The 17,537-nt window shown below is 54.3% G+C and overlaps 1 protein-coding gene across 6 annotated transcripts in view; it reads left to right on the top strand.

Moving 5' to 3' along the window:
* The window catches only part of FOXP4 (forkhead box P4), a 122,873-nt gene that overhangs the window by 85,181 nt on the left and 20,155 nt on the right, over nt 1-17,537 (top strand). For all 6 annotated transcript variants that reach the window (XM_019546671.1, XM_019546668.1, XM_019546665.1 and 3 more), the window contains exons 7-13: nt 800-1,004; nt 1,370-1,474; nt 5,532-5,619; nt 9,180-9,263; nt 10,570-10,771; nt 10,879-10,955; nt 12,090-12,191. In XM_019546671.1, coding sequence (XP_019402216.1) covers nt 800-1,004; nt 1,370-1,474; nt 5,532-5,619; nt 9,180-9,263; nt 10,570-10,771; nt 10,879-10,955; nt 12,090-12,191 — 863 coding nt within the window. The remainder of the gene's footprint in view (nt 1-799; nt 1,005-1,369; nt 1,475-5,531; nt 5,620-9,179; nt 9,264-10,569; nt 10,772-10,878; nt 10,956-12,089; nt 12,192-17,537) is intronic.

The raw sequence follows: 17,537 nt of genomic DNA, 5'->3' as shown, positions 1-17,537 counted from the left end.
CTGTGCCAAGGGAGGGGTGGTCCTTTCAGGTTGGGGCAGAGGCCAGAGCAAGGCGCAGCTTCCTCCACAAAATCCACATTCACCCGGGACCCCTGGGTTTTGGACGTACGCTGGGAAATGCCTCGTAGATGGCTGTGAGAGTCGGGATCCTTTTGAGCCAGGCCTGAGCCGGCTCCTTTCTGGAAACTTGCAGGCCCCACGGCTGGGAGGGGAAGCTTGGGCGACGCGGGGCAGCGCCCACAGAGCATCATTGGGGTTTGGGATCAGACCCCGGTACTTTTGGGGTGAATGGGTGAGCCTCATAGAGCAGGGCCTGGAAAGAGGGTTCCTTCGCATCCTTTGCAAACCAGACCCATGCGGACCTAAGACGAAGCAGCGGGCTGGGGAAGCCAGCACTTCTGGTACCTCTTCTGGGGTAAGACTGTGCTCAACTAACTAGCTCCCTATTAGTGAGCAGTGGCAGGCTATTGGCAGCGCCCTTTTCTCCCCTCCTTTTACCCAAGGGGTGTTCTGGGTATTTGGGATAATGTTTCTTGTAGCTGAGGTTCCCTTCTGTTAACAATTGCCGGCGATCGCAGGGGCTGGATTCCAAGGCTCAGAGGGCTCTTTCCAGCCCTGGGTTGGCTTGCTAGCCAGCCTCTTCGCCAGACTTCGATTCAGCTGCGAACCACATTTCGTTCACAAGGTTTGAGAGATCTCGATGCAGGTGGCCTGGATTCTCCCAATGAATATGTCCCCCCTTTCTGTGCCTACAACTGTTGTTTTCCTTTCTCCCCTCCCAACCCGCTGCTCCATGTAGCTGTGTGTCCCTCAGACCTCCAGCAGCTGTGGAAAGAGGTCACCGCTACCCAGCCTGTAGAAGACAGCATCAAACAAGAGGGCCTTGACCTCACCACCAACACTTCCAATTCTACCTCGTTTTCGGCCGCCAAGGTCTCGCCTCCCATTTCCCATCACTCTCTTCCCAATGGACAGAGCACCATGCACACACCGAGGAGGGACAGGTATGACCCGGCAGGCCTGCTCTTGTGTTTCGCCAGGTAGGTGTGTAAGAAGGTCTAGTTAGCTAGGAGATGGATGATTTATGTCATGGGGGGATTCTGGGCACCCGGCTTCCCTTTCCAGTCCTGCTAGTCTTGGGCAAATCACTCGACCTCTGTGACTCCCGGCTTACCCACCAAGAAAAATGAGCTATGGTGGTGCCTGCCAACCTCAAAACCTTGAATGGTGGACTTGGAGGGCCTCAAGAAAGGAGACAGGAGATGACTTAATATCATGGGGTGGGCTCTGGTCCCAGATACTCCCCTGGGATTTCTAGAAGCTGGTCTGCCATGTTGAGAAACTGCAGCGTGACCCTCTCTCGTTGCAGCTCTTCTCACGAAGAGATCCCTGGCTCGCACCCTCTCTACGGACATGGAGAATGCAAGTGGCCTGGTTGCGAAACCCTCTGTGAGGACTTGGGACAGTTTGTCAAGTAGGTCGCCCTCCTCTTGCGCGTCTCACGTGTTGTCGCTGCGTTTGTGCATCTCAGCCAGGTCCAAGCAGCTCCTCTGGCGGTTTGCAAGTCCCCTTGTCCTCAGGAGCCCTTACCTGTTGCTGACACGCTGGATCTCAGTCCTGTGTTAGACAGAAAAGACGTTGGCAGCTGCTGTAAAGCCAACTGAGATTAGGTCAGAAAATCCATTATCTTCCTCCCCGCTCACTTCTTGGCCTAGGCTGAGGTCATGGTCTCTTCAGAGACTACAGGTGTCGTTAATTCTCTGGCTAACATTTTCCGGCAGTGGCTAGTGATTTGGGGGTATCCAGCTTGACACCTGAAAAAGAGGGGGATTTCCGGACGGACAAGTGTTCCCTTGTCTCTGAAGAATCAGGCACCCAGAATCACTAGCCACTTCTGGAAAACCTTAGCCTCAGTCTCTCTCCCCAAGTTCCCCCTGTGAAAATGGGTATGATCATGTTCCCTTCCCTCCCACCTTGCCTTGAAGTTGGCATTTTCACAGTTGAGCCAGCCAGCCAGCTTCACCATAGGCTTTGGTGCATAATAGCCATGTCAGGGCCCCCCCCACCCAAAAAACCGGAGTCTCCCCGGGATGTGTAGGAGTGAGGTGGGTGATGGAGACGGTCTGTTCTCGGGTAGAAGGCAGTGGAAGGGACCAAGAAAAATGATGGTAGTTGAGCAGGAGCTGGGGGCAGGGAGAGAGAAGACAAATAAGGAAAGTTTGCAGCTCACCCTTGTCTGGAGGGAAAAAAAAAGCGAGAGGGAGCACGAGCACACGAGAGAAGAGAAAGAAGCAGATGGCAGCGCGGCAGCCTGCTGACACCGTTTGTGGGCTCTGTCACTGACTGATTAACTCCGCTGTCTAAGAGCCCTCTGCTAGCGTCAGGGTCAAACAAATTGTTTTCACGCTTCGTCAGAGGTTTACTTAATTAGTTCATTTGCAATTAGATCTCTTTGTAGCTGGGATTTTTAGCAAAGACATCAGAAGAAACTGACGGGTTTTCTTTTCTTTTCCTTTTTGTTTTTTTATTTCTTTCTGGCGTGGTGGGGGCCTCTATCTCCCCTCCACGCCCCCTGCACTGAAGGGGATGCTGTGGGAGTCGGGGCTGAGATGTGCGGTACGTGCGCGTGTCTATTTGTGTCGGAGAGATTTTGCTTTGCAAACAGCACATCAGCTGGTTGCTCCGGCAAAGCAGCCTGCCCGCTCCACCCCCCTCGTTCAGACAGGGGCCAGGGGCCTGGGCGGGCGGGAGAGGCGGGTAGCAGATAGCAGAACAGGTGCCAGCTGCAGTGGATACCAAGGCAAGACTCTAGGAGGTGGCAGGCAGCGAAGATGTGACGGTTGTGTATCTAGGGAGGAGGGATAATAGGGAGGGAAAAGCAGCTTTCTTCAGAGGAAACCAGCCTTTCCCTCCCCTCAGTGCCTCCTACAGCCAGTGATGCCATGCTGAAAGGGCAGGGGGCAGGTAGGGCAAGCCTTGCAGTATGTGACAAAGTGGGGGAGAAGCCACAAGGCCTGCTACCTAGAAGTTAAAGCAGGAGGCGGGCGAGTCAGGACTCCCAGGCATTATTCCCTTCTCTGCCCCTGGCTCGCTGCATGGCCTTGGCAGAGGATCCTGCCATCTTCCAAGCTGTAAAACCCGTCTAGTGCTTAACCTGCCTTGTGAGGAGGCAGCAAATAGCAACAGGCCCTACCTGCAAGGTTTGGTGCATATGTAAAATGGTGCAGGCGTGGGGGTGGTGAAGCTAAATTCATTCACATTCGTAAAGGCCTTTGAAACCCTTTTATATAGAGCCTTTACGTAGCACAGTCATGTGAAGAGCTTCTAAAGAGCTGACAGGTCCTGCCAGTATCAAGCGCTCTGATTTACTGAAGCGCCGAGAGATTAAGTGACTAGCCCAGGGTCACATGGCAAGGCAGTGGCAGGGCTGGGAACATTGCTGTATCTCTAGAGAGCCCATCTGGGGAGCTACGGGGCACGCTGGAGGCGGCAAAGTATTGACTAGGCTGAGGCCCTGTGTTTATTTGTAAGCAATGAGAAGGGAGTGAGATCGGAGCCTAGCGGGTGCAACTGGCCGAAGAGAAAAGAAAGGGCAAAGGTGCAAACAGGGGAAGGCAGGGCACGTGGCTTCCAGCTTTGATAGTGCTGCTGGTATTAACAGCCTGTGATGGGATATCTCAGGGAGCACAATTTGCCCTTACCGTCAGCGCCCAGGCAGGCATAAACCCACTCTGCCTTGTTCTGTAGCTCTGCTTGACATTAGAGCAAGAGGTTTGATCTGCCGAGAGCCGCAGAGCTGCGGGGGGTGGAGGGACTGATGGAGAGCCAGCGTGGCTTGAGAATAAGGGGAGGCAAGTGCAGGCCTTGGAGCTTAGGAGAAAAAGGTGGGTGTGGGGAGAAGACGACAGAAGTAGGTTGCAGATGGGGCAGGGCGCTCGCCGTCCGGGGGAGGGAACCGGAGAGTTCCCTGTGCTCGCTTGCTCACCGGTGATGTTGGAGATCTGCCTGGTCTGCGTCTTCACCAGCCCCCTTTCAGCACCTGCTAAAGAGCCTGAACCAGAGACCCCAGATTTGCAAGGCCAAAGGCCTCTTGGAGTGGCGCTGGTGTTTGCCATGTGCATTTAAAGCTGCAAAAGTCAAGGCAGCCTTGATGTTTCCTTGCACGGAGGTGAACCCGGCTGTGAAGGAACTGGTGCTTGGGCAGAGTTCACTTGCACCCCAGCTGAACTCGGCTTGCCGGGGAGGCAAGGCTCTGTGCTGTGCTTCAGGGCTCGGAAAGCCACGGCTGCATTTGCCTTCAGGTCTGTGCTTTCGTGAGATGGGAGCCAAGGAGGGATAATGCAGAAGGGCACGGTGGGGGCAGGATTTATTCCCGGGTGGTGGGCGATCCCAGTCGGAGATGGAGGACGAAGCAAGGAATCCTATTCCAGGGCCAGCCGAGAGCCAGCAGCTGTCACAGCGAGAGCTCCCTTCTCCTGAGCTTTGTGCCAGCAGCAAACCCTGCCCATCTCGCCATGCTGGTCTGCCTTCGTGGCTAGTACCTACTGCTTCCCTCCCGCTGAGCGATGTTCGCTGGCCCTGGAACATTGTGCCTTATCACATGTCGGCTTGCCCCGACTCACATTTATTTACACAAACAAGTAAGGGCCAGTTTCGGCTCATCCGTGAGCCCTGCCGGGTATGCTGGCTTCATCACAAGAAGCTCTTTGCCGGGGAGGGTGTCACAGGTTTAATGTTGTGATTGAAAAGAGAGGAAGGCTAATAAAAGTCCTTTGCAGGGGAGGGTGTCACAGGGTGGTTGTTGTGACTGAAGAGAGGAAGGCTGGTCTTGTGGTAGAAGCATGGGACCGCAAGTCAGGAGGCCCGGGGCCTGCGCCCAGCTCTTCTGCTGACCTCCTGTGACCTGGGGCTTCTCACTTCCCCTCTCTGGGCAGCTGATTCTGCCTGTAAAATGGAGCTTCTTGCCCTCCCAGAGAAGACAGGCATGGGGCTGAAGGCATTCACGTCTGTGAGACACCGAGGAGGATGAAATTCATCCACTGCCTTCGGCGAGTTCCTTCCAGGCTGCAAGCGGCTCTCCATAATGCTCCTTTGTCTGCCCTGGAAACCTGTTTCTCTGGTAGAGTCAGTCTTGCAAGGTGCATCCTAGACGCAGGGTTTCTCCATTGGGCTTAACATGCCAGTCGTGTGCCAGCACGCTAAGCACTCGCACATCCTGCTGGGCTCAGTGTGCCAAGCACAGATGGCAAACACCCACCCCCCCTACAGGTACCAGATTATCTTCTGTTTGGATGGATGCCATTGCACGCTGCATCCAAGGTACTGTTGGGCCGGTGGTTGAGAGGTGTGGTCCAGCAGGTAGGGCACTGGCCTGGGGATTGGAAGACCTGGTGTCTAACACATCTGTAAAGCAGGCAGCAATCCGGGGTGAAGTGCATATAATAAGTTCCTGTTGGCTATAATAGGATGCTTTGTGTCGCGGAAAGCTCTGTGCGTGGCTCAGCTATAAAAACGTGGCATTTCTTTTCTAGACACCTCAATACGGAACATGCACTTGACGACCGCAGCACGGCTCAGTGTCGAGTTCAGATGCAAGTGGTACAGCAGCTGGAAATACAAGTAGGTGCAAGCCACAGACACTCAAAAGGATGGTATTAAATCAAGGTTGTTTTCAGCCTTGGATGACTCTAGCTGCCATTTGCCAGTGGCTGAGCTAATGCCCATAGTGAGGAACTAGGTGGGTCAGGGGATTGGTGGTGGGATAACCACCAGACCACCACCATCTTGACTTCATCTAGAGACCCTACTGGCTGAAAGTCACTGAGGTCCTTGCAGTGGGTCCACGTTAAATTGCAGTACTGCAATTGGCCATCTTTTTTGGTAGTCTCAGGTTGACCAAGGCTAAGAGGATGCGATACACTCCAGATGGTGGCTCACTGCCGCTCCTGCTAATATGAGCTGTTGCATGAACAAAACCTCTCAGGCCATAGCATATTAGCCTAGCACGTTTTGCCAGGGCTAAGTGAATCTGAGAAATAAAAGGACCATTGTCTATTAACCATGGTGATGTGCCTGGGTAAGGATCACTTCATATGGAAAGACACCAGTTCTGCCTGCAAATTAGGCACACATTTTGCTGCATGATTGTTTAATATGCCTCTTCCAAATTGAACATCTGATATGCCGCTGCTCCATAAGGCAGAGGAAGAGGGGCCTATGCAAGGGAGTGCAACAGGTGTTATTTGTGTAGCGAGGGAGGGGATCAACTTCTCAAACACTGGTTGTGTATAAGACCTACCAAAGTTTGAATGCTTTGACATTTCCCCCACCCCAAACTATCCTCCCCCATCTATATAGATATATATATGTTGACCTAGACCAAAAGAAAGAAGGTAGCAAAGTAACCAACATAAGGACGAGAGGGTCAGAGTTTCAAGTTGAAATGCTGTGCAAGGTGGATACCTAATTCCTCCGAGGGCCTTCACAAGTCCCAGCCAGAGCACCCCATGCATCGCGCGCATGCATCTACAGCCTAGCGGCGGGGGAGGAACAGATGCTAGCATGTAGTGACCGTACATATAAATGAGAGAGAGAGAGAGATTGTGTTTGTGGATGTGGTAGTGGAGTGGTCACAACCCATGGGATATGCAATATTTCATAGGCAATTCTAGAGCTAGATCTTAGTCCTGCTGAAGTAATACTACCTGCTGGCTGTTCAGCTCTTTGGAAAATCAGGTCACTTATTTAGGTGATTTTTCGAACCTAATTTTAGACTCCTATTTTTGGCAGTCCAGACCTGCGTATAGTGCGGTTCATGCAATCTTCTCTCTCCCCAAAGTGCTTTACATAATTGGTTAACAGAAGAGACAAATTCAGAGGAAGTACAAGTTTTCAGGCGAGGCCTGAGAAGGGATGGGAAGTCAAGGCAAGAGAGAGACAGGGAGGCTGGTGAGACGAAAGGGCTCTTTTCCTAGTGCAGGTAAGGCTGTAGCGGGGGGGCACTAGTGCCAGAGAGAAAGGGATGAAATCTGTGAGGCCTTTTTATGCCAAGTACAATATTGAAAGGGCACATTTGTGGGGCATAGGAGAGTCATGCCCCAACCCCCTGGTGCCAGGGCTGTACACAGAGATGCATGATACGTGCAGTAGTTCCCAGGGAGCTGCAATGGGCATTGATTGCCCAGGGGGATGTACATGTTAATGGCTGCTGTTCCTCCGTCTGCACACCCGTACCTGGCAGATCACAACACTGGTACTCCTGTGGCTCGCTGTGGAGGGCATGGGAGGCTGTGTGGCTGCTAGATTATATAGGTGCTGCAGGGGCAGGAGTAAAAGATCCGCCTTTATCCCATGGCCTCATGTGGCTTTTGGCAGCGGGGGTATCAGTCTGATCTGTGGGGAGCCAGCAGGACTTGATCCAGGCTCCTGGCAGCCTCCAACAGGAGCTGGAGCAACAGAGGGCGAAGTCTGGGAAGGTCAGGGGTGAGGATAGGGAAAGAAGGCTGGACTCTGGGGAAGAAAAGACCCCAAAACCCGGGATCACTGGTTGGAAAGCAAAGTCAGGATCCTAAAGCAGGCTGAGTCAAACCGTGCGATTCCAGCCTGTTCCCAAACACTCACTAAAGCAAGAGGTTGAAAGCAATTACTGGAGCTTAAAGAGAGAGAGGAGGAGGAGGAGGGGGGGGGGGGAAACCTGAAGGGATAGCAGAAAGCTCTGTGTGCGGAGAGGAGCTGCCACCAGAGCTACCAATTATAAAGTTTTCAGCGTGGAGCTCCCGCTGTGTCGGTGGAGAGAGTGTCTGCATCACGAGGGTAGATCTGTCAGCTCTAATGAGAGCCACGACAGCGCGAGCGCGTCGGAGCCGCTCAAACTTCCAGCAAACTTCGCTCCGGCTGCTGCTTTTAACTCATTCCTCACCTGCTGCCACCGCTCTGCTCCCGACTGAGGGTCCTCGTCGCCCAGGTCGGGGGGCAGGGCGACAGGCAGCCTCTTCGGGTGTAAGCGAGGGGCCCATCGGGTTGGGAAGCGGCCGAGCCAAAGCTTGAGGGGCCGAAGCAGAAAGGGAAGGTGACACGAAGAGAGACGATGTCAGATCCCATTGCCTCTCTAGAGCTCAAAATCTCTCCTTGTGCCACAGCGAATATTTCACCCTTCTCCGCACTCTGAGAAATAAACACACGCAGAAATACACAATTAAAGCAATGTTGCACATCTGGGTGGATGGATGGGTGGCTGGGTGTGGAGGTTGGGGTGGGGGGCTGGGAGGGAGTGACAGACGAGGTGGGAAGCCAGGACTAGGCTCTGGTGCCTGGACAGTTGGTGAAGGGAAGTACGGGCACGCTGGTAGGGCAGAAAGAAGGATGGGCAGTGAGGGATGGGGTTTGCAGGAGATACCAGCTGAGGAAAGAAGAGGGCGAGAAGATGGATGGAGCGAAGGAGACAAAGTCCTTAGAGGGAGAAGGGAGGCAGAGCCAAGGGGCAGGCCAAGGGGAGTCACAGAGATGTGGTCCTAGAGAGCGGAGGAGGAGAAGGACGGATCAGCAAGGGCTCGGGCGGGCAGGGATGATGGATGGCCAGGTGATGGGGAGGTGTTGAAGGATCTAGATCTAAAGATGCGTGGAATTACTTCATTTCACAATAGATTTTTTATCCCGCTGCACATGACAGCTCCTTTCCTGCAGGGGGGCCAGGGCCACAGCGTTCCCGCGTGGCCGGGGGAGCAGGAATCGGCCGGCAGCAATCAGCATGCGTCCGTTCTCGCTCCCCGATAGGGAAAGGCAGCTCCTGAGAGGGCCAGAAATGTGATACCACCACCGCGTTCACGGCTTTCAGAAGTGTTCAGTGTTATCGGGGAGATGCCTAGAGGAGGGGAGGGGGCTGACGAGGACACGGGCAACCTCTCCATCTGCGAGAGCGCTCTGGGGAGCAAACTCAGCAGGACTGAAGGAAACGGCCCTGCTCTATCGCATGGCGACATATGGGGGAACGTTAGGCAGGATAGCACCTGGCGTGTTGGCCCGGAGTGAGAGATGGGCACGGCCCTGCATGCGGCGGAGCGGAGGGGGGCTGAAGGAGGCTGTGTCGGTGCAGATCTGGTTCAGTGAGTGTTTGCAGCTTAGGGGTCTCTGGCAGTATCTCACAGCAACAAGTAATCACCTCCCCTTCCGTCTTCCCATAGCTGGCAAAAGAAAGCGAGCGTCTCCAAGCCATGATGGCCCATCTCCACATGCGACCTTCAGAGCCGAAGCCTTTCAGTCAGCCTGTAAGCACCTGCCCACGTCCGTCCTCTGCCTCCCAACTCCACGAGCTCCTCTCTCTGGAAACCAGCCCCTTCATCCCCAGAAATCCCATCTCTGTCCAGCCTCCATTCCTGTCTCAAAGGGCATTTGTGCTCTCTCGTTTCGACTGGAGGCTTGGCCCAGGCCATTCAAAGCAGCCAAGAAACTGTTCGTGGTCACTATAGGGTTGCTTGAGAGGCCTTGCGGTGATGCTCCCAGTGTTTCTAGGTACTTTTACCGTAGAAAACATGTGCAAGGATGTATGCTGTAGATACAGTGGTGTTGCCTGGGATGATCCGACCATGAGCAGGCGGTTGGTCTGAACCTCCTGAGGTCCTTTTCTGTGGTGCGGAGGTCTCGCCCAGAGTTTCCTGTGTATGCTGCTTCCCGAAGTATCCTTGTGAGGTTGTAGCAAGACAGCCTCATGTACAGCCCAGGTGCCAGCTCCACATATGTGTGGCACTTGGTTCCCCCAGTCTCCTCTTCCCTGCTTCAGGCCAGCTCCCCAGTCTACTGCAAGGGTTTACTCATTGTAAGGTGGGCCTTTCTGCTCTCGCCGGGTCCTAGCAGCTGCTTCTGCTCCCGCACGCCTGTGAGCCTGGATGGGGGGTGACAGCAGTTGTAGCCTCATCAGGACCCCAAACTAGTCCTGCCCTATGCCCCTTAAGGGGTCATTGCAAGGTAAAGGGCACTGGCAATGCTGATGACTTAGGATCTCTTGGGTGCGGCAGATAACTCATCGGACGTCACTCTTCCTCTCACGTCAGCATCCAGCCAGTGCTCGCGGTATGCCACACACATGGTTTGAAATGGCAACGGTCCCATTGAGGTTTCGGGGATCGCATCCCGCTTTCCCAGACCTTGCCAGTTGCTTCAGTTGGGCACAGGATTCTCCACTGCCTGCCCTGAGCTTTTCACAGCCTGTCCTGTTCAAGAGCTGCAGTGTTTCACCCCAGAGCTGGCTGCATTCTGATGCGGGGCAAAGCAGAGAGGCCTTTCCTACCCGATGTGTTGGTATGAAGTGCTTCAGGATGAAAGCTTGGGGAGGGGTGTGTGTCACTCAGGATCCAATGGGACCCTTCCCAGTGACTTCAGCAGGAGCTGCGCTGGGCCCATACAGACCTGTAGTGTTTCCCCGAAGCTGGTTGGATCTGGGGAGGTCCATTGGCGTTCACCCCGCTTCTTGGGTGAGAGGGCCCGGGGCACCCTCCGGAAAAGCTCTCCCTCACCTGCGCCCACTTCTGTGCCCATTCCCAACCATCCTCTGTTTCTTCCTCCCTGTCTGCTCAGCTGAACCTGGTTTCGAGCGCCACGCTCTCCAAGAGCACTTCAGATACCTTCCCAGACGGCTTACCTCATCCCCCCACCTCCGCCACCGCCCCCATCACGCCCCTGCGGCAGGGCCCGTCCGTCATCAGCTCGTCCACTCTGCACAACGTGGGGCCCATCCGCCGGAGGAACTCGGAAAAATTCTGCACCCCGATATCGTCAGGTGAGCAAGCCAGTGCCTTCTGGGAGCCCCAACCTGCGGGGTGTGGCACGGTCACAGAGTCCCCGCGTCCTCTCCCTCACGCCCCTGCTCTCTCTCCCTCTCTCCAGAGCTTGCACAGAACCACGAGTTTTACAAAAATGCAGATGTCCGCCCGCCCTTCACGTACGCCTCGCTCATCCGGCAGGTGAGGAATCCCCGCATCTCTGTGCTAATTGCAGTTTGGCCGGGCCTGAGACTGCAGGACTCCTGGCTTAAATCCCCAGGTCTCCCACCAATTTGCTCTGGGACCTCAGTGTCTTGGCATCCTCAGTGACAAGATCAGGACTGCAGAGCGCTATCCAGAGGGTCGATTCCTATGGGGCAGATCCTGGGGTGGAGGGAGCAGGGGCAGCAGAGTCTGAAATCTGACTCTGCATGGGGTCCTAATGGGTGGGGGATCCTGTGACTAATATCTCCTTTGGGAGATTGCTTCCCTTGGTGGTGGCTCCAGTCAAGACCACCATTTCATCCCAGGCGTGGTGATCTGTCAGGGTTAGGACTTGGGCCTGAGTTTTGGGGAGGGCAGCAGCAGAGAGGACGCTTGTCTTGCCCCTTTACTCTTCCTGCTCTGTGGATAGTCTGAGAACCTCAGTCACCAGAGCCATCAGGAAAGCACCAGTCACCTTTAAGGGTGGCACTGGCTAATTCTTCATACCCCAGGGCACAGGCAGTCCAGGCCGGTGAGCAACTCCCACAGCAAAGGCCAGGCTTGGGGTGGGTTGGGGTGTATTGTCTGAGCTGCTCCTATCTCTGTGAACCCTTCAGTGGATTGAATGTGAGCTCATTTGCATATACAAATATGCCTTTGAAGCACAGTAAATCATATCAGTCCTCTTAGGCAGGCTAGTGCAGACTCCTCCCAGAACCAAAGAAAGACTAACCTAGATGAGATGGACTTAGAAGGGCTCTGGGGCGTCTCTGCTACTTGGACTCCATTTAAGTCCCTTTTAAGCAGCTGGGCTGGCCGAGCTTTCTCCGGGCTCGATCAGCCATCGCCTCTGGCAGCGTAGCCGGGGCACGGCCCTCAGGTTGGCAGTCAGGGGACCCTGCTCTGCCCTGACCTTTAGGCAAGATGAGCATTTCTCTGCCTGCCACAGTTTCTCCATCTGCATGGCAAGGCCTGCAGTCCTCCTCTGTATCTGTACAGTGCTCCAGGGTGGGCAGCAGAGCCCCTTCGTGGTCCTGGTAGAACATCTGGGCTGGGTACAGCTCGCCCAGCGTTCATGAGCATCCTCCAGGACCACTGCTTTGCGTAATTCTCTTTTCCCCTCTGCTCCAGGCCATCCTCGAGACCCCAGACAGGCAGCTAACGTTGAATGAAATCTACAATTGGTTCACGCGGATGTTTGCCTACTTCCGGAGGAACACTGCCACCTGGAAGGTAAGGCCTGGCCTGCCCTTCTGGTCCTTGGCTGCAGAGCCGAGGCACCTAATGCCAGGCTCAGCTGCAGGGTGTATGTCACTGAGGGGGCTCCAGGTGCTCGAGAAGGCAGCTGCACAAGGATGCTTGCTAAACGCCATTCCTTCAGACTCCTGCCTGTGGAGAAGGTGCTTTAGGGGGCTGTGGATAGAAAAGGGTGCGTCGGTTATTAGGTCTGCTGCAGTTACTAGATTGGCCTTGCTTCCAGGAAGTCCCCAGCTGACACCGCGTGCAGCCACTTGCTCTCTAGTCGTTTTGTCACCTCACCTTGTGACGTGAGTCTTCCTTCACAATGCACTTACCTGGTGCTTCCCCTGGCATGGTCGCATTGCTCTGCAGTGAGGTGAGGGTGCTGCAGCATGCCGGGACGTGAGCAGCTTTGTCCCAGAAGTGGGGGAGAGAGGAAGGATGCTGCATTTCAGAGGCAGGGTACAATTTGCGTCTACTCAGGGAGCCAGGACAAGGCCAGCAAGCCACTTCATCGCCCAGGACATGGTGCATAGGAGCAAATACCCCCTGACGTGGCTTTATTAACAAAAAAGAAGCTCCCATTTCCCGGTGTAGTAGGATGTCGCCGCTCCTTGCTTATTAAAGGGCAGACAACCCCCTGCTGCCACTTCCCCTGCTGGTTCAGACATGTCGCCCCCATGGCGTGCGCCAAAGAGAGCGCCACTTTTCATTTCCTGGGCTCCGGGCTCTTTGCAGCGACCATCAGGGTTTGCTTTGTAGCCGCAGTCCCTGCCGCTCTGCGGTCTCCGTGGAAGCCCCTGGATTGGATTGGGTGCAAAAGGCTCGCCCCACGGCTGGATCGCAACGCGATAAATGGTCCAGCTTGTGCAGGGGCATTGGGGATTCTGGACCAGCCGGTGTGCACGTGCACTCTGCTTCCCCTGATCCCCCTGCCGTAGGATACTCCACAGAGCCCATCACTTTGGGTTGACCCCCAGAGCGGGTTGCACCCACAGCTCTAACTGGAGCCAACAGGAGCTGCAAGCACTCAACTGTGGTGCAAAGTCAGATGCTTGTAAGTGATTAACACCCTCCTGCGTCCTCAAATGGGCCGTCCAACTCCAGGGAGTTCCCATGTGCACAAAACCTACTTTCTGCCCTCTCCCTGCCTGCCCCGCTCGGAGGCAGCAGCAGCTCGGCCTCCCAGGAGCTCCAGGGCAAGACCACACAGCTCCCTCCGAGGCACTGGAACTAGGTCTGCAGCTGTGCCCATGCTCCTGGGCTACAGGAGACAGGTAAAAAAAAAAAAAAAAAAAAAAAAGAGTGAGACTAGAAATAGAAAATAAGGTTAATGATAACCTGGGGGCTGGTGTCTCACTGCATGCAGCAAATAGGAAAGGCCTCTGCCAGACGTTCTGGCTGGGTCTCCTGAGCAGCTCCAGTGCATATGTTCATCCAAAAGGGGGAGGGGATACTGTATGAGCCGGTGTCCCACTTTGGTAAAGGAGAGCACAAGAGCAAGCCTGATGGGGGAGAGGGCCTGGTGTTTTGGTTCAGGCACTGGGGTGGGGCATGAGAGATGGGTTCAGTTTTTGTCTCCACCACGGACTCGCTCTGGCGTCTGGAGCGAGTCACCTCAGCTCCGGTGTGCAGAGGGAGGGGGATCCCCATTTCCTCCAGCCCGCGTATTGCCCAGAGGGCTGGCTCTCTGGGCAGGGACTCTTGCTGTGGGCATGTACAGCACCTGACGCCATGGAGCCGTGATGTCAGTTGTGGCCTCCAAAGCCATCAAAATACACAGAAGAACAAGCTGTCCTCTTCCCATTCGCTGTGGTTCATGATGCCAGGGCAAGAGGGGCACCTTCCAGATGCCCGGGGGGCGTTGATCTGCTCTTGATGGAGAAATGCCGGTTGCCCTTAAGTCAAGTCCATGCGGGACCCTGTTGCTGGGTTTCCAGGCACTTCCCTGCTGCAGGCATTTCCGACCCCATTGACTTCAGTAGACTTCCACCCCCTTAGGCCAAGTCTGACCTTGGCCTCTTGGGTCTGAGGGTCACTTTGCTCCTGCTTCCCTAGGCCCTGGTGGTTCCTAGCACCTTTTCCACACCTTTCAAGGTTAGACCCAGGTGGGGGGAGACCGGCAGAGAGGCTGCAAGGCAGGAGCAGGCCCTGGATCCGTCTCCACTGGGAAGACCAGAGCCGTGTTCCAGCGGCAGAGCCTGGTGCCTCTCCCGCAGCCTTCCCTCCCCCTGCCCCGATAAGATCCCATCCTGCAGACATGACATAATTCTGCCAGTGTCACGGGCGGACCCTGATACGATCACTCCCTCAGACGGGAAGCCAGAGTCATTGTGTAGCCGTCAAACCCTGATAAGAGCCCAGCCGAGCCTGCTGCCTGTTAACTGGAGTCCCAAGACAAGCAGGCTCTCTGCAGGGAAAGGGGAGAGTAGATGAACCAGGGGGAGCCAGCTCAGGTGGAGGCTGGCCTCTGCGACTCCCCTGCGAGCGGCAGGGGCTCTGGTTATTTGGGTGTCGTACGGGAATGCTTGGAGACCCATCTAGTTCCCTCCAGTTGGCATGCACCTCTCCTGAGCAGGGGGCTGCTGGTGGTCGTAGCAGTAGCTAGCTATGGTTTGTAGGGGAACTGGAGAGCGGGATCTTGGGAGAGGTGGATTTTGGTCCGTCTTCTGCCACAGTGTCCCTTTGTGACCTTGGTCCGGTCAGTGAATGACTTTGGCCATAACACCTGCCTTTCTCCCATTCTTCATCTGCCTTGTCTTCGTTGACGGTGAGATCTTCGGGGCTGCTTCTCACAGTCTATCTTCAGGGAGGGCGATAACGGTATAAACCTGCTCGTGCTGCCCGTAGCCAAGGGCTGCAAGGAGCCAGCTCGGGTTTAGAGGTTGTCTGTTACTGGTCTTTAGAAATCCCACGGGGCAGCTGAGAGTGAGGGCTGACCATTCGCCACCAGTACCAGCTCCCAGCACAATACCTCAGCGATACACTGTGCCCAGGAAAGCTTTGGCACGGAGGATTTGCTCTTCACCACCTGAAGCTCAATGCTCAGAGGTGCGTCTGTGCAAGGAGCAGTGCGAGTTCAGGAAAGGTTTCCCCCTTTGTTTAGGACTTTATGAAATCGTAGATGACAAGGGCCAAAAACTGCCTATTGAGCAACACAGGCTCTGTTCACCTGTCAGGGCACGATATATTTTTGCCTAGTAAGTCTTTACTGACAAATGCCATAAAATGTAGCATCCCGTAACCCAGAGCAGCATGGATCAAAGGAGGACTGTAATGTTCTTTTCAAGGTCTTTAGCTGTGATGAGAGTGGTGCCTCTACACATGCACTTTCATAGGGTTAATAAATGATTAATTGTTCTGGATTCTGGCGGCTCAATACTTTGCTTTTTAAAGGGAGCTCAAGACGGAAGCCGGTTAGAAAATGGTCTGGTTTCTCCGCAGGCCCGTTGGACTTCTTGATGACAGAATCAGTATTTCAAGTGCAAAATGCCACCACAGAGCTTCGTAGGAGCCGTAGTCTGACACCCGTGTGTCCCGATTTTTCCCTTTTGGCAGCACCACCTGGTTGGGTTGCCTTCCCCATGATATGCCACGCTCTCCGTTTGATGAGAACAAGTGGCCCATCATGGGAGTACCACAGACCTATTGTATTATGGCCAGTAAGTACCCTTTGGAGCATGGCCCCCGGAGAGGAATGGCGCTCGAGTCATCCAGCCCCTACTCGTGCTATTGCCAAGTAAAAATATTTCTGTTCCCTGGCATTCATCTTTTTGAGGAAAAAATGAAGTTGTCTACCCAGAGACTGGGTACTTGTCAGGAAAAAATGGTTATTTGCCATCATAATTTCCATCCAAAAAATGTTTTCAGTAGAAATTTTTTTGACCAGGCTTGCTCATAACACCATCTACTGAAGTGCCTTTAACCATCTCTGCACAGATTACCCATGTCTTTCAGGCTTCAAACATGTTACTTGCTTTTTAACCCTTCAGAAACCACGAATGTACCTGGGGGAAAAAAGAGCCCTCCCCCTTTGAGATTATTTAGGCTGAAAGTATGTTTAAAAAATCCCTCGGGCTTTTTTATTTTCGTTTCCCTTTTCTTGCACTCGGTTGGGAGGGTGAGGAATAGGTGGGGTCATTTCATTTTTGCAGTGATTTAGTGTTTATTCATAATGTACCGTCAAGGGACCTTCTCTGCGAATGCACGCAGCATATTAAGAAGAAAAACCCCATAAAGTGATACAAGTAGATCAGATGCTATTTCAGCTGGTAAATGGGAGTCCTTCTTCAAACTTATCCCAGGCTCTCAGAGCAGAGAGGTTTGCAGATGAGTGAATACTGTGTCACCAAACAGAATTGAAAGCAGCTGGCCAAATGGCAGGGACATCTGGTCTCTTGGTCTTTCACCAGTTTGAGATGACTCATGAGCCATACCAGGGATGTTTCTGGGTCATAGTGAGATCACAGGCCCGTTTTGCCTGGTTTCTAGTAATGAGGACTTCAGATAATAGCAGGTATGCTGCCCCGGGGCCCTCTTGATGGCTCCAAACTTGCACATAAAAGAGCCAGGTCCCCAGCCGGTGTCAATCAGAGCAGCAGTATTGGCTTTAGCAGCGCCAAACTGATTTACGTCGGCTGAGAACTTGGCCTGTAGGTTTCGTGGCCAGAGGGAGCTCTCCTGATTATCTGGCCTGACCCCCGATATAGCGCAGGTCTTAGAGTGTCCCTGATGCAGACAAGTGTGGGTGTCTGTGGCGTGAAGTTTGGAGGTGCAACACCCCGCGCAGTTGCACTCAGATCCGTGGGCACATGCTCGCTCACTCTTTGTTAAATCCAAAGGCTGGGCCCAAACCTAGCTGACAGGCATCCCCTTCCCCAAGTCGACAGAAATGCCGCTGGAATGCGGCGGCCGTGCCCGGATGACTGACCATGAATAATGGTGTCGGGGAAGGGAATGTGGAGCTGGGTTGCCCCCTGCGCGCGGGTCCTGTGGGACAGGCTCCTTGCCTCTCCTCACTTAAGCATTTGGGATTGTGCTGTTGCAGGCTGGCGCGACCAGCATGCAGGGGCTGTGGGACTGGAGCCAAGGCTGACCTTGCCATCTTCTGAGCCTCCGTTCGCTGTGTCACGTTGTCATGGGGGGGGTGCAAGGGACTCAGTAGGTAACCTCCCTACCTCATATGCGTGCATCATTCCTGGGGGCAGAAGGAGCTAAGTGCCTGGTGTTGCCTTGCTAACTAGACCTGGGATTCAAGTTCCAGTTCCCCCCGGTTCAGACCTCCCTAGCTCTCCCGTAGCTGCATCTCCCTCTTCCCTTTTGCTCCTTCCTTAGCGTATG

This window comes from Crocodylus porosus, unplaced genomic scaffold (genome assembly GCF_001723895.1).
Source record: "Crocodylus porosus isolate Cpor-Errol unplaced genomic scaffold, CroPor_comp1, whole genome shotgun sequence".
Taxonomy (NCBI): domain Eukaryota; kingdom Metazoa; phylum Chordata; order Crocodylia; family Crocodylidae; genus Crocodylus; species Crocodylus porosus.
This window is presented reverse-complemented; position numbering and strand designations above follow the sequence as displayed.